We start from the raw sequence: 26,598 nt of genomic DNA on the forward strand, positions 1-26,598 counted from the left end.
AGTCTTGATGCCTTGAACTTCCGGCATGGACTAGCTTTTTAGTTATTTTTGTTCTTAGACATTCTTAGTTTAGTAATTTGAGATAGATGTTCTTGTGATGATGACTTCCAGATTTTGGGGAATTAATAGATGTTGATTTGTTTTATTTAATGAGTTTAAGTCTTCCGCATTATTTTCTGTTAATATATGTTAAAATGATAAGGGTTAGATTGGTTGGTTCGCTCACATAGGAGGGAAACTGTGAGTGCCAGTCGCGGCCCCGGATTTGGGTCGTGACACTGTAACTAACTTTCACTATTAATTAAAACTAATTGACAGTTAACTAACACTAATCAATAGCTAACTAACACTAATCAACAGTTGTACACGTAACCATCTACTCAACACAGAAGGGTAAGAAAATAGAAGTCTTGCAGTATGTTTGGATGTTAAAGAGCAAAAGCAAAGGAAAGAAAACAAAAGCAAACCTTTTCAGAAAAGAAACAATAGAAATGATATCAAATTTGCATATGAGAAGTCATCTTAAAATATCTCATGAGAAAATGTGGCAAAATAAAACAAAGATTGATAGGATAAAGGGATCCCTTTAAGGGGTAGGGTGGTTGGTTGGGTAGTAGCAATAGGACTCAGAATGTGCTAGGAGTAAGAAAATCCTAATGTTTGCATGTTAATATCTCTATTGTCCTTTCTTTTAATCCTCTCAAAAAGTTGGAATTTTCATTTTGCTCTGTATATCTTTTATGACATTTAGGAGCTAGCAGAACCATCTATCAGAGATGCATTTAGTTTATGCGTTCAACAAGGAGCACGTCGAGTTATTATGAGCCCCTTTTTCCTATCTCCTGGACGACAGTGGAACCATGTATCTTTCTTTTTACGTAGTCTAGTTGTGCTAGCTGATGTAGAATTTGCCGATGATGTATAAATGCTAGGTTTTGACCTGATATCAGAGTTAAAGCCAAGGACCTTGGCGAAAAAGCTTTGATCTTTCCCTTGTCTAACTAGGGATTTTGTTATTTTAATTGGTTTGCAGTTGCCTTTTCTTTCCTAGGCTATTGGCACTTGTATTATAGTTCATTTTTACTGAACACTTTGTTCGATCTGAGTTTCTTTTGTGACAATGGCCTTACAGCATCCCATTTGAATCCCAAATCTCTTATTGCTCAAGTAACTAGCAAACTTTTGTTTCATGGAGAGACCGTGATGGTCAGAGGTTTTGGCATTGACATCCTTCCTTAATAAAGTTGTTTGGTTGAAATTTTAATCCTTTAAAAACAGCTAAATGTTTTCTCATTGAAATTCTTCTATAGAAAGTTTGTAGGTTAAAATTCTAATTCTTGAAGATTGTTATTACAGGATGTTGTGAATGATAGGATCACTCATTGCCGGGAAAGCAGATAAGTGTTCAGTTTTTTGCTGGAACTCGAAAATGTCAGCTCCGCCAGTGACATACTTGTGAAGCTTAGCAAGACTTTGTTATGTAGAGAGACTTTGTTAGTTGACTAATTCGGGTCTTAATGCTGATTTACTGCCTCTTGGCAGTAGGTTCAGTTATCTCCCCCAAACTCAAGTTACCACGAGGACATTGATATTTGGGAGTTGGTAATAGCATTTCAAATACAAATATCAACTGGAGGATGCTTAGCTACACCCCGCTGCTGATGGAGAGTTGCGAGTACTTGACTGCAGTTCTGATTATCCTCGTCTGTTGTTAATTGTAAATCGATCATTTGTGTCTTACTGAACTCGTGGTGCCCAACAGGTGCTGGTGGGGTTAATCTCTGTTCCTCAAAATAATTGGTTTGAGAGTATTGCAGTCATTTGTGCTGTAGCGTCTTCCATAAATCAACCAAGATTTATTCACATGGGTTGTATATAGCTGAAATTGTTGGGTATTGTATTTAGCTTTTCTCGTCAACAAGAAAAATGTTCATTTTTCATGATGAAATTCTTAGAATCCTTGATTTATGATGACCATGCTCGCTTCATGTGTTTGAGTTTGGCACTATACATAGTTATGTGCAAAAATGGATGAAGCACAAGTTGAAATTTTCATCTTTGGTCACCAATTCGAGCATGTGCTTTGCTGGAGTTCATCCTGCTGCTTTTTCATAATAACATAGGATTTAAATAAAAGAAGAAACGAATTATAAGTGATTCTTTGTTCTGATACAATAATCAGTACTTGGCTGTAAATCGTGACCTTCACTACTCAAAGAAAAGGTAGAACAAATGGAAAATGGAGATCCTGTTCTATTGAAAAGTTCTGCAAAAATCTCAAACATTTTGTCAAATTTCAATAAGTTATATACTCGTATTTTATAAGCTACTGTTGAATTTGTGGTTTATAAATAAAGAGATTACAAAAAGGAAAAGAAAGATGTTCCGTTTCATACAAAAGGGGTGAAGAAGTGTATGTGAGATTTATCCCACATCGTCAGAAACAATGGCAGGCAAGGTAATGGAGTGATATAAAAATAAAGGAGGGAGCTCCCTTGAAACATACTTACCTGGACGGGGTCAATGGGCGATCATGAAGACCCATGGCCTAGGTTGGTGACCTTCATTGCACTTTGAAGGGGTGCCCGCCTAAGGTCGGCCCAAGTGGTCGAGCCTACGTCATAATTTGTTGCTGAGGGGGCCTGCGTCCGCGCGGCCCCTGCCAATTCTAGTACAATTTTCCAGTAGTATGGCTTGCTTCTCGAGATGCTTCAATATGGAGTTATGCCTATTGCTGTCAGTCACTTTTACTTATATTTACTAGAGCATGGGGAGTATTTACTAGAGCATGGGGAGAGTTGGGTGATTTTAATTTAGCAATGTGTGTATTGGGTATGATTGTTAAGATTAATTATGAACATAACTTGAGACTAAATGATACTGTTTCAGCCAGATCAATTTTTGATAGGATGCAGTGTAAAGATGTAGTTTCGTGGACAGCGATTCTTGACATGTATGTTCAGATGGGAGAATTGGTAGAAGCTCGTCGTGTCTTTGATGAGATGCCAGAAAGAAATGAAGTTTCTTGGATTACAATGATTTCGAGGTACAGTCAGAGTGGTGAGGCAGTGAATCTCTTCATTTGCATGGTCCGGCAGGGGTTTAAACCAAATAAGCCATGTTGCTAGCCTAGTAAAGTGCATTGGCCAGCCTGGAAAGCTTTACTAATGGGAAAGATTGTTCATGGACGTAATATTAAACATGAGAAAACAAATGAAGGAAAAGCAGGGGATGTAGTTCGATAGAAGTGCGGAACCAACTCCATTTCTTTTATTCCCAGGATGGTTCCTCACAATGAGTCCATAGAGATTTACGGGGTTTTGGAACTAGGGAGGTCAGAAATGCTTCTCACATACATTGCGTCAATTTTTGAAGGACAAGTAACTGAAACCAGAGGCCAAAAGAGTTTTAGAGAACGTTGTTGGTGTAAAAAATGCAAACCCAGGATCCCATTGGGTCCATGAATCTAAGAAATGGTGAGATCAAATCCAAGATTTGCCTCTTAAATTTGAGTGTGTGAATGATCTCTATGGTTGCCTATTGAAGATCTCTAGTACTTAATGCATGTGGATTTGATAGTGTTGTTTCCATAACAAATACTAACACTAATTAATACTCCAATATATTAAGTATACCAGTCAATCAACATAATTCTAAACTAGTTGAGGTTGGTATTATAGGAGATAATATTGTATAGGTAATTGTTAAAGTTTTTAAAAATTTTGTTCAAAATTCAGCAGCTTAATTAATTATACTTCTTCAAGTAGTTACTTATAAATTTTTCAATGAGAAAACCATCCAATTTCAAATTATCACCATTTCCATCTCCGTCCAACTCACGAATATTCGGATTAATTTTAATGTATCTGCCACTATGAAGTGAATACAATAATAACTTAATATAAGATTCAAAAAAATAAAAATAGCTAAATCTATTGGAAACATTAACTAGACTAATCATTTTTTTTTTTTACACTATGTTTGGATCATTGATATTCATTGTATTGTATTGTGTATTATATCGTTACTATACCTATCACTTAAAATGTATTGTACTGTATTGTTAAATTTCGTTGTTACGTGACAATAAAAACCCCTGAATTGTTAAATTTCGTTGTTACGTAACAATGAAAATCCTATTTTATGGAACAACCAATTTGGTATGTTCCCATTGTTACTTAATTTCTTTTTCCAATTATATCTTTACATAATATTTCAAAATACAATGTTACCCTTTACCTTAAAATTATAGTCAAACCTCCTACCCTAGAATAATTAAGGATATTTTAGTAAATTTATAAATTATAATATAGTACGATACGATCAAACCAAACAGTTAAAGTGTGATTAAACAACAACAAACGATACAGTCTACCCAAACATTGTATCTACCATACAATAGAGTACAATACAATACATTATGAAACAATGGTAACAATGATCCAAACAAAGTGTTAAGGAGTGATAAGAATGGATGTGTGGTAATGTAAGACTGAATTTATGATGACAAGATAAAAGTGCGGGAATTTTTCACCCCACCCCACGAGAGTCCTTTGGTTAAAGATGAAAAAATACGACAGAAAAACAAAATTGAAATTAGTTGAGTGATTATTAGGGGACGCTTTACATTGATCAATCCAGATCAGTAGAATTTGCTGTAAGACTTGTCTGAAAATCAAAGATACTATTATCCACAAATCAAATCAAAAAGAAACAATGACCATAATATTCTTCTATTAATATACTACTAAAAATTGCTACTAGAAAATCGTAAGTTGGAATTTGTCAATCCCACGAAAAAAAACTAAACTTTCCATTATTGTATCCGGGGCTGTGGTATGTGTAATTCCCATTTCCCGCACGTCAATAACTTTTGCTCTTACTATTTCTGCGCTGTTAACTCTTCCGTGGTTGAAAACTGCAGGAAGTAGTAACATACAAGAATGGAACAGAACAGGTTAGCTATCCCACTTCTCATATTATTTGATGCTAATTCTAATTTTGCGATGCTGTCCTAGTATCTGCTAGGATCAAGTAAAAAAATGAACAAACTTAAGTAATGAAATAGAGGAGGGGGAAAAAACAAATTCTCAGAGATAACAGGACCAAAACAAATTCACAGTGCATACTGATCTCGAGTGTTATATAAAGTGTCGGATGTAACTTTCTCATCATACCATGTAAGCTGCATCCAACAATCTGAAATGTCATTAAAATATACTACTGAAGAAATCAAGAAACATCATACGAAACTACTGTTAAGTAAGTTCTGGATATTGTTACTGATGGAAGAGCTTTATATATGAGCAGATATGCTGTCAATCCTTGTATTAACTTGAACATATGAAAATTATCTACGTAACGTAACCATTTGTTGGTAAAAGATAGCATCTTCAAGCCATAAATTCAACTGAAAAGTGATGTTAGATGGATCCAAACAAGTATGTCTACTTACATTATACCAGTCATAGGTCAATTAAGCCGAGATTTTGTCATATGTAATATGAAAATCTAATGTGAAAAAACACAATTTATCGGGGAGGTCTTTCCTTAAAAGTTTCTACTTTCTGCTGAACAGTTCCTGTCAAAATTGGAATCCCTGGAATTGTTTGGAGAAATAGGTGTGATCTTTAATACGCCTCAACCTTTCACGGTGAGAAGTAAAAGACTTTCTCAGGTTGTTCGAATCAGTCATCATCATTTCAAGCAACTGTTGCAGCTGTTTAACACAGATGGAAAAATAATCCTCTCCAATTTTCTACAGGTATTGTAGTAGATTTTAGATGGAAGGTATTAGTTATTTCTATTAACATCATGGTCTTGTGACATAATATAATTAGCATCTTAAAGGAATCGAAAAGGAAGAGCTACAAGAGATACCACTCATATCAGAGTTGCTCAGTGACCTGAATAGTGAGGTAATCCTTTGCCGTAAACTGGAAAAAACCTATGGCATTAAACTGAATAAGTACTTAAACCTGGATTGATTTTTCATCCTCCCTCGATTTCAATTTGAGGCATAGTTAGACAGAGCGCGAAATTTAAGAATTGTGGTCTTAAACATGTCATGAGATTTTTGTAGCTTCGAAAATTTTAGCAAATCTGCTCTCTTGCAAGGACTAAAGATCTCAAGTAATCATAAAGAATGAAATGTAAATTGCCTTCGGTTATATAGCTCACCGGAGTTATAAAAGCTAAAGGTTGATGAGAAAATCTAATCCCCACTCATATTCTAGCAAATGAACTCCACTATAATAACGATCAGAAGCAAAGCAAAAAGCACAGTCAACGCTTACAAACTCTTCTCGACTTGGACCATCATTATGTGCTGAATGAATAATGTTGTTACACATTTCACCACCCGAGCAAACACAATTCTATGATGATTGCTTCAATATCTTGCAGGAGTTCTCTGTGAATACGGAGCGAAATCATGAAGGACCAAACCAAGAAGGAACCAGTAAGCTTATGCTTCATCTAAACTGTTCCAATCAAGATTTAGTTTTTAACTCATACATTGCTTCTATTTCCCTTTTTGTTTTCCATAAATTTTACGGATTTCGTGACTAATCCTGCAGGAATTCGTAGAGTGTCAGGCACATTTCCCACTAGGATTATAATACATGGATATCATCCACATGACAAACCAAATGAAGGCGGAACTGACGGAAAACTAATACATCTACCTGAGTCAGTTGAAGGTCTACTAACAATAGCAGGTAAGCAAATATTATGATATCACAAGTATTGATATTTCGCGAATACTTTTTACGGATCAATTAAATTCATTGCCAAGCAATAAGAACATAAAATATTTTTACTGTTAAGAGTATCTAATTAGATTTAGTGAATGCAGAAAAAAAGTTTGGCAAAAGAAGAAGCATAATTCTCTTGGCAGATGGCTCCCAACAGAAGGATTTGGGTGCTTTGCAAGAAAATGATCACTTGTATATAGTTTGAGGGGGAAATCCTCAACGACATGTATCGATAAGTTAAAAGAATCATCAAATGCTTAAGAAGTCAAGATGGTAGGAAATATCATACAATCTCCTAATTTCCTTGAAGCTTGAACAACCATGTGGTACACTTACGATTAATTCTTTTTGAAAGTGTAAACAAGTTCAAAGAAAGTTTTTTAAAGGGGTAAAATAATGAAACTATCATTATTTTTATGAGTTCTTAAGGGACGTGTAAACAGAAAAGTTGACAAGTAACGTGAAAAGGAAAGAGTATATTATCTGGAGGTTGCAGTAGTGATCAAATGTGAAGCGTGGTGGCAAACTGTTGTGGAGATGGTTGCAGATAGTTTTGTTTCAGTCTTAGGGCTTGTTATGGACATTCAATATGAAATAATGATTTAAAATTAAATGTTCACTAAGAGCTAGACTAGAATTTGCATATAAAATGAGTAAAAATTAGTACTCTTTGAAGTTTTATTTATTTTTAACTTTCATTTTTCATGCAAGTGCATCTCATATTTTTTTAGTCCAAGTTGGATCTCCATATGTTAGTTTCCCACATCAGAAGCCAAACAGGACTTGAAGGCAAGTGTTTTGTGATAAAATCCAGTCATTTACAATGAAATAAGCATACCTTTCTCGGCCTTTTGGCTAAGATCAAGTGTAGTATCTGTTCTTATCAGTTTAATATCTGATATGTGGATCAACGATTCACATGATATTAACTCAATTTTTTAAGGGGAAGAGTCCATTAAGGTAGCTTGCTACCTGGGCTCTTGCGTGTCGCCCATGCGTTGCACTACTGCTTGGGCCTGGCGCACCCCACCAATTCTAGTAGAAATTTAGGGCCTTTGACTAGGTATGATTTTTAAGAATTGTTGTATTAAATATATCACGTATGGTTGAAAATTTTAGCTGATCTTCTGTGTTGTAAGGACTAAACATCTCAAGTAATGGCATCATAAAGAATAAAATGTAAATTTCCTTGAGTAATCAAACTTATCAGAGTTATAAAAGTTAAAGGTTTGATGAGAAAAGCTAATCCCCCACTCATATTCTAGCAAATGAACTCCGTTATACTCCCTCCGTCTGCTATTTTTTGTCATGATTTCTATTTTTAGAGTCAAATTATAAGAATTTTGACCAACATGTATTTTTTCATCATATTGACATGACAAAAGTTTTGCAATTTATAGTACTTTTCATATAGTTTTTGAATATCAAAATTTTTTGTTTAAAATATCGAATTAGTGTAAACATTGAGAAATAGTCAAATTAACTTTCGAAAAGCGCGACATGATAAATAAAAATGGACGGAGAGAGTAAAAGCTAAAGGAGGTCTCTATGAATACGGGGCAAAATCATGAAGAACCAAACGAAGAAGGAACCAGTAAGCTTATGCCTCATCTAGAAATGTTCCAATCAAAGATTTAGTCTTTGACTCATGAATTGCTTTTAGTTTTGCATGACTTATGATATATATTTAGCGAATAATTACTATGGATTCAATTCAATTCATTCTCTGATATGATATCAAAAGGAAATGTGTAAATAAAAAAGTTGACAACTAACATGAAAAGGAAGGAGTATATTAGCTGGAGGTTACAAAATTGATAGTATTCACAACTTGTTTGTCCAAATGCCTATCATAAGTATTTTTAAGGATTAAAAAAAAATCACTTAAGAAAAGGAAGAGCTGGATTAGAATTTGCATGAGAAATGTGAGCAAATATTAACAAAGAGTAGTGTTTGAAGTTTTATTTTTTTTTTAAACATTCATTTATCATGTAAGTGCATCTCATAATTTTTAGTTCAAGTTAGATGTCCATGTGTTAGTTTCCCACATCGGTATCCAAACAGGACTTGAACGCTAGTGTTTTGTCACAAAAGCCACTCATTAACACAAAAACAAGCATACCTTTCTCAAGTGTAGTATCTGTTCTTATCAGTTTAATATTTGATATGTGGGTCATCGATCCAATGATATTAACTCAATTTACTCAATTTTTAAGGGGTAGAATCCATGAAGGTAGCTTGCTACCTGGGCTCTTGCGCGTCGCCCATGCGTTGCACTACTGCACGGGCCTGGTGCACCCCACCAATACTAATACAATTTCTTTTACTTTAAGTTGGATTTATGATTTAAGTTTTATGTTTTGCTGTATGCACACTCCACCAACACTAATACAATTATGTGTTGCAGAACGAAAGTATCGATTAGTCATTGAAATAAGTAGAAGCATGATGCAAGCTAGAGGTGTACCAAAATATTTCTAGGCTGAAGCTGTTGCTACATGCTAGACATTAATGGACTAAAACAAGTTCCACGAGCATGGTACAACAAAATTGACTCGTACTTCCTGTGGAATGGATTTAAAAGGAGCGAGAATGAGCCTACGTTGTATGTAAAAAAACAAGTACGAGTGATTTTTTTGATAGTTTGTCTCTGTTGAATGACATGAGTTATATGGGGTCATGTGAAACTTTAGCCAAACACCTTTTTTTTTCTAAAATAAGTGCTTTTTAAAATTGAAAAAATAGGCACTTTTGACCATTTTCTTTAATTTTTTCCTAAGAATATGGCAAACATTTCTGGTGATATTGGTGGTGCACTCAGCATGGTCATCTCCTTTTGAGTTGGCATTCAAGAAGGCAGCAAGTGGAGGCCTTTTGCCTGTTGATTTATTGGTGGATGCTTTCTTTGCCATAGACATTCTTCTCACTTTCTTTGTTGCTTACTTGGACAAAACCACTTATTTACTCATTGATCATCACAACAAAATTGCTTTCAGGTACTCTTATATAATATGTGTAATTCTAAACATGCGATACGGAGAGAGTAGAGTGTATGACAATCTTATTCTTATCTCACGGAGGTAAGAGAAGTTGTTTTGAGAAAGACCTCTGGCTTACCGCTTGAGTCATACAAATCTAAGAACATAAAAAAGAGAAGCGATAAGAAATACTAGAGGAAGCATCACGTAGCATTCAATAAAATTAAATTGTAGCAACAACAAAGTTACGATAACCAAAGTATAACTGGCAGCCATATTAAATTACTATTTGTATAAAGGATAAACAGGTATGCGGACCAACCTACCACCAAGTCTAACCCGGCAGGAAAGCGAGACAATGCTCAACTATCTACTAACATTTTATCTCACATTTAAATTAAATGAGCTAAAGATGTACCGTATCTTGTCTAATCACCTTTCCCCGAGACTTCTTTGGCCTAACTCTACCCCTCTCAAACCAGGATCACCAACCTCTCCCACCTTCTCATTGAGTCCTCTTCACATCTCCATTTCACATTCTCGAACCATCTTAACCTCACTTCATTCGTCTTATCGACACAGACGCACTCCTACCCTGTCCCAAATGTCCTCATTCCTAATCTTATTCCTCTTAGTATGTCCACACATCCACCTCAGTATCCTCATTTTGCAACGTCATCTTCTGAACATGAAAATTGTTAACTAGCCAACACTTTACCCCATACAAAGAGAATCAGTCTAACCACCACTCTATAGTACACTGTTAGTGTATACAAGTTAAAATTGTAAAGGATATTGCTCAGATCAGACAAGTTAAATGGAAGATTGGAAATGTAGGACACTACATACTTGAGATGCCACCTGAAAGAAAACAAAGATGAAATTACAATTGGGATTTTTATTTTTTGAATGGCAATGAAAGGTTACTTCTTTTGAAAGGTATGTGACTCATCTAGGATTTCCAATGGATGTTGCATCAACCATACCATTTCAACCAATATACCAATTCTTTAAATGGGAAAAAGCAAGAAGGAGACATTTTTGGCTTCCTCAACTTGCTCAGACTATGGCGACTACGTCGTGTTAGTAAATTCTTCTCAAGGTAATATTGATAACATCAATACTGAAAGTTGCATAAATTTCTCAATCTTAACATTGTTGTTAATCTCTTCCTTTGATCCAGGCTAGAGAAGGACACTCGATTCAGATACTTCTGGACAAGATTTTGTAAACTAGTCTGTGTAAGTACTTTTTGAACCATCTGTTATTCAACCTGTATTATAAGGTTAGCCTAAAACGACAGAAACAGAATAAGATGAAACAGAAAATAAATAAAATATAAGAAGTAATCCGAGTCCACAGAAACTACTGTGTGTCCTTAAGAAATTTAATCCCCTCACTGTACCCGAGGTTATAGATTAATTTCTCTCAAGATAAAACAGATTAATCCTGTTAAAGAAATAGTGATACCTCAAATTTCTTTAACTTCAGCGAACTTCAGAACAGGAACAAGTCACACAGACTCAGTCGATCGACACTTTAATTTATTTGAGAGAAAAAATTTACGCAGAGCAGGAAAATGAAGTGTTTGAAAAAACGAAAATTGACTTCCTTTTATAGCCATTTTCAGCAAGAAACGTGTCTGTTCAGAGAAATCTGTTCAAACCCGTTTTATCCAGAAAGTTGTGTCTTTTGGAAAAAATAACTTTTCGGAAAAATGTGTCTGTTAGGAAAATAACTGCTTTTCGAAAAGTAACGACTTTTCGGAAAGAGTAACAACTTTTCGAAATGTTACCGTTATCCGCAAATTTATAAGAGATAATATTAACAGGATTTATTTGATTTAACAAAAACTGATTAAATAAATTTTGTCCAAAAAATTTATCAATCCGACCAAGCAACGACGGCACGAGGGGGTATCTTCTTCTTAGCTCTTTAAGAAGTAATCGAAGTGTTTTCTTACATAAGGACAACAATTTCCCTTTCTTTTGCCGATATGAGATAAATGACTTTTCATTTTCACTTTGCAATGACTTTTCATTTTCCCTCCAAAATAGTTCCCTCACTTTTCATATTCTCTCTTTTCTTTTCCCATTTACACTTGCTAAACCCAACACATATAACCTTGTAATTTTCAGCCACAAAATCATAGACAAAACCAAATATTGGAGATATAATTGTGTTTGTGTTTTGAGTGAGAAGAGAATTTTGAATGAGTTTGTATTTGTTAAGTGTTGGATTCCATAATGTCATACTATAGCCAGGATCGTATGAGGTCATAAAGACCAAGTCACTGCATGAAAACAATTGTAAAGAAAAATAGTTACTCTCTAAATAATTGTGGATATTCAGATCACAACTTTTGAATCAGCATTAGTTGATGCTTCCGTTGACACAATTCATATTTGGGTTTTGTTGCATGTAGAGATGGAATAAAATTAACCAAGACAATTTTTTGACGACTAATATCTACAGATGATTTATGTAGATGTGACTTGATGAAGTCACTGTCATCAATACAACAATGCCATGATTTGCAGCAAACTTTTGAATCACAGGAAGCTTTAATAAGATCAAGTTAACAATATCTTCAGACAAATGGTCCATATTGTTGATAGGTTTTCTTTTAAAAATGTGCTAACTATATATATTATAATAAACCTAAAGCCTATTACGCAATGACTCTCCAAGTAGTAGAAGGTAAGTAGGACTCCACAATGTACCCAAATTATGAATTATAAAATATTCCAAATTATGAGCTTGTTTACCAAAAATACATTTTATTTTCCATTCCTCGGTTATGCATATTTTACTTCATCAATATTATTGGAGTAATATAAATAAAGAGTAACTTTCACATTTCACATATAGCTTACATAAAAATTATATTTGTATGATATAGTTATAATTTGCATAATTGCACTCCATAGTAAATATAAATATGTATATTTCGTTATACATATACAAAAAAAACAGTTGTGTAATTCATTATACATATACAAAGAAATCAATTGTATAATTCGTTATACATATACAAAAGAAAACAGTTGTATACAAAATATCAGCTATGTAATTTGTGTATGTATAAAACGATAAAGAGAGAGACAAATGAAAATTGGATAGGGAATATTTGTATTGTATAATTATAAGTGCATAGGACGGAGATATATGTATTTGCATGTGTATATACAATTTTCTCTCGCTTTAAACAAACAAAAATATAACTTATACATTTCGTTTTCGTTTGTATAAGCGAGAGAGGCGAGGGTGGCGAGCGAGATCCGGAAGAGGGGAGAGAGGGGAACGAAATTATATGTATATATACAATTTTCTCTCGCTTTATACAAACACAAACGCATGCATTTTATACATTTGTGTTTGTATAAAAGCGAGAGGGAGCGAGCGAGAGAGGCAGAGTTTGAGGAAGAGAGACGACTGGCAAACAGTTTGCTACAGAGCACAATTAAATCAAAGTGTCGTTATAGCATTTTAAATTAAATTATTAGTTTGTCATTATATGCTATTTTTCCTATAATAAAATTGCCAAGTGATTCATTACTCTTCTAAACAACTAATTAACGTAATAAAATTATGAACAAGGACTAATCGACAATTTTCTTTCAATTGAAGAAGATTAAATTATACTCCTACTGTTCATTTTTATTTATCATGTTGCGTGTTTTTAAGTCAATTTGACTAATTTTCAAAGTTAAATTAGAGTATATTAATTCGATATTTTAAACAAAAAATTTATATAATCAAAAACTCTATGAAAAGTACTATAAATTGCAATTTTTTGCATATCAATATGGAGAAAAAATACATCTTAAAATGTTAGTCAAAACTTTTATAATTAAATTCTAAAAATAAAAATCATGACAAACAATAGCGAACGGTAAGAGTAGTAGTTTCTCAAAGTAAACTTTTGATTATTTTTTTTAATAGCCATTAAAATTGCAATGAACACAACATGTGTCCCACCTCCTTTAAAGATATCTTAACCACCCCATATTCAACCAGAGTGCCCACACAACATCCGCGACAGTGTGACATATTCAGGGGTGGACCCTCATGCACCTGTGAGGGTACACGTGCATCCCGTAATTTTTTTAAAAAGTTGTATATACATGTATAGACCGTTGATAAAATAAATATATATTTAATTATGTATCTTAACAATTAAAAGTTATTGTTAGTGCACTGGACAACTTTTTCTCTTGGTTTTTTTTTTTTTTTCATTCCTTTCTTAATTGAATTTAAAAACAACTAAAAACCCTAACACAATTCTAAACAAAATATAAGATTAACTTTTCCTACAACAATTCTAAACAAAATATAAGATTAACTTTTCCTATAACAATTCTAAACAAAATATAAGACTTCTTGAAAATCTACTTCTAAGCATAATTAAAGTCCTCCAATTATCTCGTATAAGATGATAAATTCTTCTTTATAAACGTATTTTTTTGTAAGAATTTGTTGTTGATTCTTGTGATTTCAAATGGATAGATTTTTGACAAAACATAATTCTTCTCAATCAAGTTCTAGTTTTAGAGACAATTCTTCGCGTTTTATAACTTAAATCAGATCTTGGAGAAAGAATATCCATTGATAAATATAGCCCTAGAATACGAGATGAAGTGGGAAGACACTATATTCAACAAGGTCTTTGTAAACCGGATATAATGAAGGGAAAAGGGTCTGATATACCCCTCAACTTTGTCATTTGGAGCTGATATACCCCTCGTTATGAAAGTGGCTCATATATGCCCTTACCGTTATACAAATGACTCACATATACCCCTGCCGTTACAAAATGGCTCACATATACCCTTCATTCAACGGAAGTTAAAAAAATTAGTTTTAAATTTATATTTATTACTTTTAATTTTTTTTAAAAAATTATTTAAGGGTATATATGATTCTTCTAACAAAGTTCAAGGTATATTTTAATTTTTTAATACATAAATTATTTTTTGACTTCTTTTATTATAGTTATTTGAGTTTCTTATTCTTATTTTTTTTCTTTCATTCTTTAAAGAAAAAAAATTTAAACTATTTTTTTGTCTATATTGTAATTTGATTTTTGTATTCGAAGAAAAAAATTTGGTCATCTACAATAAGTTTTACAAAAATATTAGTGAAACATAAATAAATTTGATTATCTAAATAATAATTTTAAATTAGTCATTGAAACAAAAAAAAAGTCAAAAAATATGTTTGACGAGGATTAAATTTACTCATATGGGATTATATATTGTAAAAAAAAAAAAGTTAGATTAAAATTATCTTTTTTTTTCATTTCCGTTAGAGGAAAAGGGTATATGTGAGCCATTTGTTTATAAGTAGAGGTATATATGAGTCACTTTCATAATATATCAGCTCCAAAAGACAAAGTTGAGGGGTATATCAGACCCTTTTCCCTATAATGAATAATGATAATGAATAACCTAATACTAGATTCGGAACGAAAATGCGTCGATTTTGTAAGGCATGATTTAGGGTTCATATTCTAGATGGTTGGAGTATATATAGTAGGGATAATGCACAAGTATCCCCTCAACCTATGTCCGAAATCTCAGAGACACACTTATACTATATTAAGGTCCTATTATCCCCTTGAACTTATTTTATTAATAATTTTCTACCCTTTTTCGGCCTACGTGGCACTATCTTATGGACCCAACGCTGGTTGACTTTTTTTTAAATTCACGTAGTCCTAAAAGGGGTAGAAAAATTACTTATAAAATAAGTTCAGGGGGTAATAGGACCTTAACATAGTATAAGTGTGTCTCTGAATTTCGAGCATAGGTTTAGGGGCTACTTGTGCATTTCCCCTATATAGTATGACGAAAGATGTTGTGTTTTGCTTATGTTGGTATTTATTTTAGGCCTAAGTCATTCCCGGCCCCTTAAAGTTGTCCGCATAATTCAGTTAGACACCTTATCTAAGATTTGTTTCAATTGAACACCTTTACTAGTTAAAATATATTCCTATTGAACATTTTCTGACAAACAATTAAAAATAGAGAGTGAGTGACATACACTCGCAGATGATATGGACAATAACCAATAAAAAAAAGACATGTGGCATTGACCCCATAATAACAATTAAAAAATATAAATTAGAAAAAATAAATAAAATAAATTACTTTTTTAGTCAAAAAATATATATAAAATAAAAATAGAAAAAAAACCTTTCTTCTTCTTTCTTCTTTGCATAGCACTCACCCAACTGCATCACCTCCATATACATCAGAAACACTTTGATAATGATGGGAACTCCGATTTTCCTCTCTCAATTCACACAAGGATTTTTTTCCCCCACTGATATACCTGCCCCATCTCCTTTATACTAAAATTCATCAACATTGTTGTGCTATTTCTCCAAATCTCACCTCTTTTTTTTTTCAAACGTCAATTCAGATTCACATGTTTCTTTAATTTCTCTACGTTGTAAGTTTTTTAGGGTTTGTGAACTTTTTAACAATTTTAAGAAAATAACTTCAGATTCGTATTAGTCTTGCCGGAAAAAATGGTGTTTCACCAAAATTATTTTTGAGACAATTTGATTGTTATTTTTTTTCATGAAATTCTCTTCTGAAACTCCAAAATAATGCTGATGATATCGAGAATAGCGGAACAATGCTAGAAAGAAAGTATATGAGGAAGGGGTGAGGCGGGGGATGGTGGCTTAGGAATTTGGCTAATAATAATTCAGTTTCTCTTTTAAACAAGAAAAAAAGAAAAAAAAACATGAAACCAAAACAAGATTTTCTAAAGATTGAAGAACACAGAGTGCTTTGAAGAAGACGATTGTTGAAGGATAATGGATTCTGTTTTCCTTTTTTTTTATTAAGAGATCTTTGTTGAACTAAATTATTAATTTTAGTTATTTAATAATATATCTAGGTTTCAAGAAATTACAAAATCAACTTAAAAAAATTAAAAAATAATAATATTGGGATCTATTCACGCGCTCAAGGATAGTGAATTACACTTATCTTGCCACATAAGCATCTTGTGTTTAATGGGTATATGTTTTGAACAATTTAAGGGTTAAATTGGAACATGACCTAGTTGAGGTGTCTAAGTGAATTATGCGGACAACTTTAAGGGGCCGCCTATGACTTAAGCCTTTATTTTAAAATGACTATGTAAAGGGAAATGCAGGTGAATAATTCACCAAAATTGATTTTAATTTGGAAAAATGCACAAGTACTCCCTCAACCTATGCCTGAAATCCCAGAGACACACTTACACTATACTAAGGTCCTATTACCCCCCTGAACTTATTTTAAAAATAATTTTCTACCCCTTTTCGACCTACGTGACACTAACTTGAAAGAAAAAGTCAATCAACGTTGGGCCCACAAGATAGCGTCACGTAGGCCGAAAAGGGGTAGAAAATTAGTACTAAAATAAGTTCAGGGGGGTAATAGGACCTTAGTATAGTATAAGTGTGTCTTTGAGATTTCGGGCATAGGTTGAGGGGGTACTTGTGCATTATCCCTTTTAATTTTTATTTTTTTAATTATAATGTTCAATATTGATTAAAGTGAAAAAAAATTAAAATTCACTTTTAAAATTTATAAGGGCCTCAAAATTTTCGGAGACCTAAGAGGATGCTCCGCTAACCTTACCCTTAAGTCACTCCTAACCTTACCTTTGAGCCACTCCTAGTGGTGTCCTTATCTTCAAATTCTAGATTCGCCTCTGGACATACACATGACAGATGATGAGAAACAGAGAATATACAAACCATGGACCTACTCTATCAACATTAAGATAGTGGAAAAAACTATATAATTAGGCATACTTCACTATCATATACGTATACTTTCATAATATTACGTATCTTACTACTTATTAAGAGTTTTCAATGTATCTTATACTCAAATACATATATGTTTGCTATCAGATACATAAAAATGAGGAGAGATGCGAGTGAGATTCGTGTTGGATGTTAGCAAGGTGTGAATGGAAATAAGAATCAATGAAAAATTGGGAAATGTGTTCACACTTACCTATGGAACTTAGATCTTTCTTTCTCTTTTATTTACAATTGTTCACTCAAAGGTGTAGTGCGTACTTTGTTTGTAGTATACTCTGTTAAAGAGAACAATTCACAATATTTTCCTGGTCCCTCTGATCCTTTGCCACCGCACATATACCATGATCAAGTTTCATTAAACGGTCTTATTCACAGAATAGCATATAACCGGACAATACATATGATTATATCTTTCAATCTAACAGACGAAAAATTTATTGTAACGCCAGTGCCAAGTACATGTGGGGAAAAACCGACTTTGTATGCATTGGGTGATGGCGTCTGTGTTCTGGCATCTGTTGGCAACAAAATTTTGATTTGGTCGCTGGAGAAAGATAGTAAAACTGTCTTGAATTGTATCAACAAGTTCCCTACTTTAGTCTCACTACTCGAAAAGCCTAGTCATTCGCAGGTAACTTCATGTGTGTTAAGGAAAATGGTAACATATTATGGAGAAAGCTCAAGGGTTCTTTTATTGAGTATGATGTACGAAAAAATGAATATACTGAATTTAAGGCTACACAAGTTAGGGACTTTATTGCAAAGAAGGCTTTGTATGTGGAAAGTTTAGTTTCCTTGAAGATTCCGTGGGATTAACAAATTCCAACATAATGATATATAGAGTTTCTAGTTTTCCAATTATGTGTTTATTAGGTAGTAGTTTATAGTATTAATTGAAGAACATTGCTATTGTTTCTGTTGAAGTAGCTTATATAGTTTATGTTGCCCTTTTTTTAAAAATAATGGTATATATAGGAGTAAGATTTGAATTTGATGTGGATCAATTTTTATGTAAAAATGCGATGGTGAATTTCTACGTAACAAGTCATAGTTATTGTCAGGATTTGGTCACATCACTATCTGTTGATAGACAAGAGTACAGTCACCAAAACTTAATGTTACCGTAAAAAACTATTTGTTCAACAGAGTAAGAATCCACAATCTTTCCTCATAGAATTTCTTTAAAGAACAAACTGCACTAAACTCAAGTGGCCTTTAGATTACAACTATATAATCTAAGGGATTAACTTGAACACAATACTCTAATCATCAATTACAAAACTTGTATATATAAAAACATGTAGGTTATAACTCAAGAACAAAAAGACTCAAAAGCTAATTGTGACTTGCTAAGGACTAGGCTTTTTTTTGTCGATATTTGTCAATAATCAAAACTAATTTCAGCTCAACTCAAAACTAATAATATTATGATGTTGCATTTTGTATCAGAGACATATATGTTATACATATTGTCGCAGTCTTATATTGTGAAGGTATTCGATTGTATATATAACGAGTGTAATACTGAATCTTTTAAGAAGCCAAGAGTAACATTTATCTCCTTTTGTAAAATACAATAAATTAGTTAGTCTTAAAAAACATCTTCATCATTAGCCGTCTTCTAAAACCACATAACTACGAAGGGTTTAGTTCACAACCAACTCCAAATATTATACGAAGCATATAGAAATTCAACATCATGTTTTTACATTCAAATCTTGCTTCTATATACGTACCATCATCATCCACAAATCAAAAAGAAACAAGGACAATAATTAATACTACTACACATATACTCAATCCCACAGAATCTTCAAGGAAACTAAACTTTCCACGTATAAAGCCTTATTTGCCACAAAAGGTGGAACTTGTTTCGACTTAAATTTAGTATATTCATTTTTCCTCACATCATACTCAATAAAAGAACCATCAATATGTTCCCATTCTCCTTAACAACGTTGAAGTATTCGTTTATCAAGTAATGTGCACATATAACGTTGTAATCTTCAGCCACAAAATCAAAGGCAAAACCAAATATTGGAGATGTAATTGTGTTTGTGTCTTGAGTGAGAAGAGAATTTGGAATGAGTTTGTATTTTCCAACAACAGGATTCAATAATGTCATACAATAGCCAGGATCATATGACATGATAAAGATCAAGCCACTGCATGAAAACAATTCTAAAAAGAAATAGTCACTAAAGAATTGTGGGATATCCAGATACACCACTTTTGAATCAGCATTAATTGATGCTTCCATTGACACAATTTCAAATTTGTTTGGCCCTCCCGTATGTAGAAATATTGAATTAACCAAGACAAATTTTTTTATCACTAGATGATGATTTATTATGTAGATGTGACTTGATGAAGTCTGCGTCATCGATACAACAATGCCATGATTTGCAGCAACTTTTGAATCGTGCAAGAGATTTCACAGGAAGCTTTAACAAGATCGAGTCGACAATATCTCCAAGGCAAATCCATGCTGGTGATAGCTATATTTTTTTTTTTATTTCTACTTTAATGATAGCTGATACAATTTAAACCTAATTCAATTAGTAGAACGTAAGTTGGACTCTACAATTAAAATTATGGGCTTGTTTACCAAAAATATTAAGTATTCCAAATTAAATTATGAGCTTGTTTACCAAAAATACATTTTATTTTTCCATTTCCCCATATTTTAGTTCATCAATATTATCGGAGTATCCACTGTTTATTTTGAGAGCAAAGAACTCTTTTAAACAGCCAATTAACGTAATAAAATTATGAACAATGACTAATGGACAATTTTCTTTCAATTGAAAAAGATTAATTTATAGTTTCTTAAAGTAAAACTTTTGACTATATTTATTTATAGCCATTAAAATTGCAATGAACAGAAATATTAGATGTGTTGTAGATTCCCTCCCGTCAATTAGTCTCGAATCCACCTTATAACACCTCAGGCAGGCTGCACTTGAGCCTCTAAGGAATGGTAATTTGATTTCAATGGTATGGTAAAATTGGCAAGTTATGGAGTCATTTTGTCATTTCTGAATTAAGTGACAATAACAAGTTTTCAAATGTATTAGCTGTGGCTACTTTTGGCATGTAAGGAATTGGTTTCATGATTGCCTCATAATAGAGCAATTTCATTCGAAATTTTTGGATAACTTTTCCCAACAAATTGACTTGTAGTATTCGTAGAGACTTGTGGACAGAGCAACTAGACACTCAATTTTTATCAGCTTCTCTCAAATCGTAGTTGAAATTCTAAACCAAGTGTTCCTTACTACTTCTTAGATTACAAGGGAACAGAAGCGTATGCCAATACAATAAACATAAGATATCTCAAAACCACATCATATGAAATCCTGCATGGATCAATCATCTTCTTACAGGGGGTACAACACCCCGACCAGGTGCTGCTCCACGACCTGCTGCCTGAGCCTGCAAACAACATATAATACTCAGCTACATTTCATTAATTCACCACAAGTACAATTCTTGGCTAACAAATCCCACTTGAGTTCTTGGGAGGATCACAACTCCCAACTCACAATCTAAAGCAACCAGCAAGACACTCTTTTATAGTTTCGGTGAAATAGTCTTAAATGGTATAAGTAAGGAACATAGTAGAAGTAAATCAATTACCTCCCCTCTCCTTTTTAACGTCAACTATCCCACCCCCATCCAAATCTCCCTCCTTCTCTTTGAACCAAACATGGTACTGGCCCAACCATTTTGCAACAACCAAGCGAAATTTTTTTTAAATACAGTGCGAAAAAAAAAAGTAATTATCAGCATATACCTAAATTCTACAAGAGATAGTATGTAGTTAAGTTTGGCCTCAAACAGAAAAAAGCAAGTAGAAGGAATAGAAGCAACACTCACTTTAGCACGCATTGCCATAGCACGTCCCCTTCCAACACCAAGTGATGAACCTTTGCCCTTTAAAAGTCAAATTAAACATAAGGGAAACACTTAAAATAAACGAAGAACAAGGATAAAATAAAGACATATGCTTCAGTGAAGTACCTTAATTCTAGCTTCTAGACGCTTGAACATGGGAGCATTCTTAAGCATATCTGGGATTATCATGAACCTGGTAGAAATTAAAGTTCAGTTATGCTTTTACCAGGAAACAGCCAAAAAACATGCAATAGGAATCAATGATTTTATATACCTGACTTTACTGCCTCTGATAAAAACATGTTCCAGTTGTGACACCCTCCCATCCTGCAGAGCAAAAAACATTTTAAAATAGCCCATAGAAGGAAGTTCCTATACTGAAACGAACATATCTTTTTCTCTGAGTAACTTGAGAAAGAAGCTACTACAGCTTAGAAGCTGAATCATTTGTCCAATATCAGTCATGCAGTAACAAATGCAAAATGAATGACGTATTGCTACAGCTTTTCCCGGCTTATTACTTATTTACCAAATCATCAACTATCCATAGGAAGCTTCAACTCAAGGATTGCAAAGATCACTCTTTTCTTTGGCAAAAGTTAAATAAGATTTGGATGCTTTATAACATATCATGATCAATTTCCTCACAGACAACGTTAAGAAAAATATCAAGTACAGGGACAGTAGTGTAAGACCATAGTATTGTTCACATGTTATGCTAATGCACTAGAGAGCAAGTTGCACCCCACAAGAAATTGGAAGTGAAGAAACTAAAAATGGGTGAACTTGAGAGCCACAAACTGGAAATGCAACAAAAATATGACAGCAAAATGTCACGAACTAACCTCTTCTTAGCACCTTCACTACCAGGAATACACAGTGAATCAAATAGAACATCAGAAAGTCAAATAAATAACAAAAACTAGAAGTTGGATATACAAACCTTTACTATGTTTTGTGTTGTCATTTATGTATTAATTATTTACAATAAAATATATGTCCCATTGTTATAAATGGATATGGAAGGGGTCATATGGCTTTGCTCTAGTGGTAAGACCGCAATATGTGATGTGTGGGTTAGGTGCACATCACCGGCTTCAATCATGTTGCAGACAAAAGGGCTAGTATTTGAGTGGGAGAAGAATAGAGGGATGGAACAATGATACACCGAGTTTCAAACAATGTACCAATGACCCTCTGGGATATCTTGATCATAAAATAAATACATGGATATGAAAGGCGGAGGATTTCTATTAAATGTACCCTTATCGTTTGGGACTAAGATCTAGTTATATTCATTATTTAGAAACTGATAACTCTGTACTCCTCAGCATTAAGGGCTATGTTGGCCACCTCCAAAAGTGTTAGTTACATAAAGTGCAAAAAGAACAGAAATACTTGCAGAGCTCCTATGATATTATTGTTATTGTTATACCATTATTGTGAGGTATCTGAGACTTTTTTAAATGAAAATCCGTGTTTTCATGGTTGGGTTGGGTTGGACTTCATTTCTTTAGTGTAATGCGAAATGATTTGTGTTAGCATGTACTTTAGCCTTGTGGAGTGCAAGTTCGGCTAATGACTTTTTGAGACCCAGATGACTAGAAAAAGTTGTGATCGCGCAATTTTAGCCAATATTCAATCATACTATAAAAGGGTGACCTAACGATCAATGAAACTAAGAAGGATCATGAGTTAACACAGTTCAAATCTCAACAAAAGACAAAAAGTTGAGTGATCTGTGCACACGGAGATAGCAGGTACCTGCTACCTGGTAGGGATTAGTGATTAGTTGGGGTGTGTGCGAGCTGACTCACATTCCACCATATGAAAAAAGAGGAGGAAAAAAACTGCAATTCTAGTGTCTCCCCCCTATCTTGGTCTAAATTAACCTGCTGGCCATGGGCAACACAGTATCAAATATTAGATTTTGGTAAGCAAAAGTTTTATGTATATCAAAGCCCTCATATAATTAATTATTTTTTGAAAAATTGTAATGGAATATTTGATAATCTAAAGAGAAAGGAAATTTTGGTAGTGTTCTTAAGACTTCTCCTTGTCTGCAGTTATCCTTTGCCAATAAAAGAGGGGATTTTGGAAAATCTGTTCATTAATAAAGGGATCAAGTTCCTGAAAAATCCTGGAAAACAAAGCTTGGAAATTGTTTTTTTGTTATAATGAGAGCATGGGGGTTACCAACTATCCGCTGGCTATCTTTTATGTGGGGAACAAGGTGAGACAATCAACCATCTTTTTTTTTGCACTGCAAATGGAGAGACCAGCTTTGGAGGATGTTCATCAGTTTGAAAGGGATTAGTTGGGTGAAACCTGGAAGCATTGCAGACGTTCTATGATGCTGGAATATGAATGGTAGAGTGAGCAAGAAGGAAGAAAAATGGAAGATCGTCCCATGCATTTGGTGGTCAATTTGGATTGAGAGGAATAAAAGGTGATTTGAGGGGACTCAGAACAACATTCAGAATCTGAAATAGAGACAGTAAACCATCTTTTTTTGCACTGTAAAGTGTAAAGTGACTGAGAAATTATGGCAATGGTTCAGTAATCTCAGGGGTATTAGATGGGCCATGCCAAGACATACTGTAGAAGTTCTAGCATGCTGGAATAGGGATGGAAATCAGTTAGGACACAAGGAAGATGGAAGATTATCCCTGCATGCATCTGGTGGACAATTTCGTAAGGAGAAGGATGAAGATGAACTGTTTAGCAACATTCTACTTTTGGTGTATTCAATCTGTACCTAAGGATATAGGGGACATTACGTTGTTTTTAGATAGTCTAAAAAGGATATAGGTGATAGATTTTGTTTTGGATGTCCCTTCACATTTTTGATGTAACTACTTAGGAGCACACTATTGGTGTACTTCCTTCTGTTTATAATACCAGTTAACTTTCTCAAAAAAAGAACATTCAGAATCTTAAAATGAATTGACCTTCTTTATTTTTGGTGTGAGCAAAAACTACAAGCTCAAACAGAAGAAATTTGTGATGTTTTAAACTTTTTGTAAGGCACAGAACTGAATTACAAGTTGTAAGTTGTAATACTTTTGAAGGGGTACTACACTTTGGTTGTAGTAATACCTGTGGATATATAGAAGTAAATTACCATTATAAAAAAAATGAGAGCATGGGGGTTATTATCATTAATAGGTAGCTAGATACTAACTTAAACCCATCTATCCTTCCCTTACTCTCTCCCCTGCATCCCTCCCTTTATCTCTTAACAACCAATACGACCCTGACAATCTCCAGTATGGTCATCTTTCCCCAACATGAAATATTTTTTAAGGCACAATTACAGAATAGAATGGAATAACATCTCAGCTCTAACTCTATTTCATGCATTTTTTCTCAAGATTTGTTTACCATAGGAGTAAGGGGTCAGTTTATATGGAATTGACAGGAGGAGGAGCACCAGATTATTTTCTACATTTACCTTGAGAAAAGATCCTGCAACAGCCTAACTACTGTCTACTTGTCCCACTTCCACGGCTCCATCTCTACTTGACATCCAAAGACTCATTACTAAAATCAGATAGGTTTAACAGATGATTATTTCAAGTGCCAAACTAAGCACTGAAGAAGCCATAGTGGACTTCTTAGCTCATTACACGACTAGTCATGATGTTATCCTTGTAAACACTTTCCAGTATTCTCTTTTGGCTGGTAATCAAAAAACATGTGCGTTGAAAGTTTTTAGCTAATGGAAGATGATTGGAGATCATCCGGAGAGCTATTTATACCAAACAACTTATCCAATAATTGCAGCGTGATTGAAGGAAAAAAAAAATTTATCTGTCCTGAAGAATGAAACAGAAATATTTCAAAAAAACAAACAAACCAAAAGGTTTTCCATTTTCATAAAACAGAGTTGTTTGACAGTAAATACACTTAAAAGCACAACATAATCCGAACACAAGATACATTTAACAGAAACAAGAGATTAACTTAAATTCTCTAGTTTAGCATGATCAACACCTAACTTTTCCATCTAATTTCGGAATAAATCGGAATCACGTGACATTACAAGAACTAGGGTTTTAGATTATAGGAACAGCAAACGCGGCATTGACAAATGACAAAAAGTTAAACTACAAGGAGAAATCCATACTTTAGCAGTGTAAGTGATGGTTTCGAGCTGGCAATTCCAGTTGTCCTCGCACTCGACCATACTTCCTCTATAAAGCTCGCCGCTTTTCATCTCTACAGTCACTATATGCCCTGTTGCCTCGTGTAGAAGTTTCACCGGTATGCCTAAGCTCCGACTCATCGCTCTACTTTCTTCCAAAAACCTAATGCACCGCAAAATTGTGAATCTGTATCAAGAAATCAAACTAGCAGAGTGCCGCCAACTTATTAATAAAACTTTAGGGCAAATTCTTGTGCTTCTCTGCCGATGGATCGAGTTTGATCTGACGGTTCTTAAGCTTTTCTTTTCTTTTGTTGAAAAATAAAAAAGGATCAAAATTGCCCTTATCTGGCCTTTAAGGATGGGCATAAATATCAAAATAAAAAAAATTAAATCGAATTAAATTTATTTGGTTTTGATTTTTTGGTTCAATATGGATGTTACTTTTTTCAATAGTTTGGGTCTTTAGTGTAAGGGTTTCAGAATTTCGGTGCACCGAACACCCTAACTTTTATTAATTTTTTTTTTTAAAAAAAATCAACTAACAATTAAATCATTCATGTACCTATTAAAGTAATAATTAGGGAAACTTACATAAATATACTATAATAAAACAATAGTTACTATTTATAGCAATAATATATTTTTTTTACTTAATCAGTTTTAATTCATTTATAATGCAAGTTTAATACATATTATAAAAAATAATTTATTATTCACATATAATACAAGTTTTAATAATGGATACTACATTTATCATAAATTTTAATACATTTATAATACAATGTGTCCAAATTTTATCAAACAAATATAATATGTTTAAAAAAAACAATTATAATTCATATATATTGCATACATAATTCACTTTTAATTTACATTGCATATTTAACATAATATTGTTATAAATGGTAATAAATAAAAAGTATTGCTATATCAGTAATTATTTATTAAAATGTATCAATTTATGTAATTTGTCCTAATAATAAA

At 33.4% G+C, this 26,598-nt stretch overlaps 1 protein-coding gene, 2 non-coding genes and 1 pseudogene across 3 annotated transcripts; 3 read left to right on the forward strand and 1 right to left on the reverse strand.

Moving 5' to 3' along the window:
- Positions 1 to 2,502: 2,502 nt before the first annotated feature.
- LOC114076231 lies at positions 2,503 to 2,663 on the forward strand. The gene has a single exon (XR_003577104.1). It is a non-coding gene; the product is annotated as a U1 spliceosomal RNA (small nuclear RNA).
- A 4,926-nt stretch (positions 2,664 to 7,589) lies between these two features.
- LOC114076201 lies at positions 7,590 to 7,785 on the forward strand. Its single transcript, XR_003577078.1, has one exon. It is a non-coding gene; the product is annotated as a U2 spliceosomal RNA (small nuclear RNA).
- A 1,088-nt stretch (positions 7,786 to 8,873) lies between these two features.
- On the forward strand, positions 8,874 to 9,058 carry LOC114076207 (annotated as a pseudogene).
- An 11,617-nt stretch (positions 9,059 to 20,675) lies between these two features.
- On the reverse strand, positions 20,676 to 25,813 carry LOC107009220 (small nuclear ribonucleoprotein SmD3b-like). The gene is made up of 5 exons (XM_015208520.2): positions 25,594 to 25,813; positions 21,739 to 21,791; positions 21,591 to 21,657; positions 21,447 to 21,503; positions 20,676 to 21,002 (listed from the first exon to the last, which is right to left on the reverse strand). The coding sequence occupies exons 1-5, from the start codon at positions 25,750 to 25,752 to the stop codon at positions 20,940 to 20,942; spliced, it is 399 nt and encodes a 132-aa protein (XP_015064006.1). The 5' UTR covers positions 25,753 to 25,813; the 3' UTR covers positions 20,676 to 20,939.
- Between the last annotated feature and the right edge of the window lie 785 nt (positions 25,814 to 26,598).

This window comes from Solanum pennellii, chromosome 2 (assembly GCF_001406875.1).
Source record: "Solanum pennellii chromosome 2, SPENNV200".
In the NCBI taxonomy this organism is placed as follows: domain Eukaryota; kingdom Viridiplantae; phylum Streptophyta; class Magnoliopsida; order Solanales; family Solanaceae; genus Solanum; species Solanum pennellii.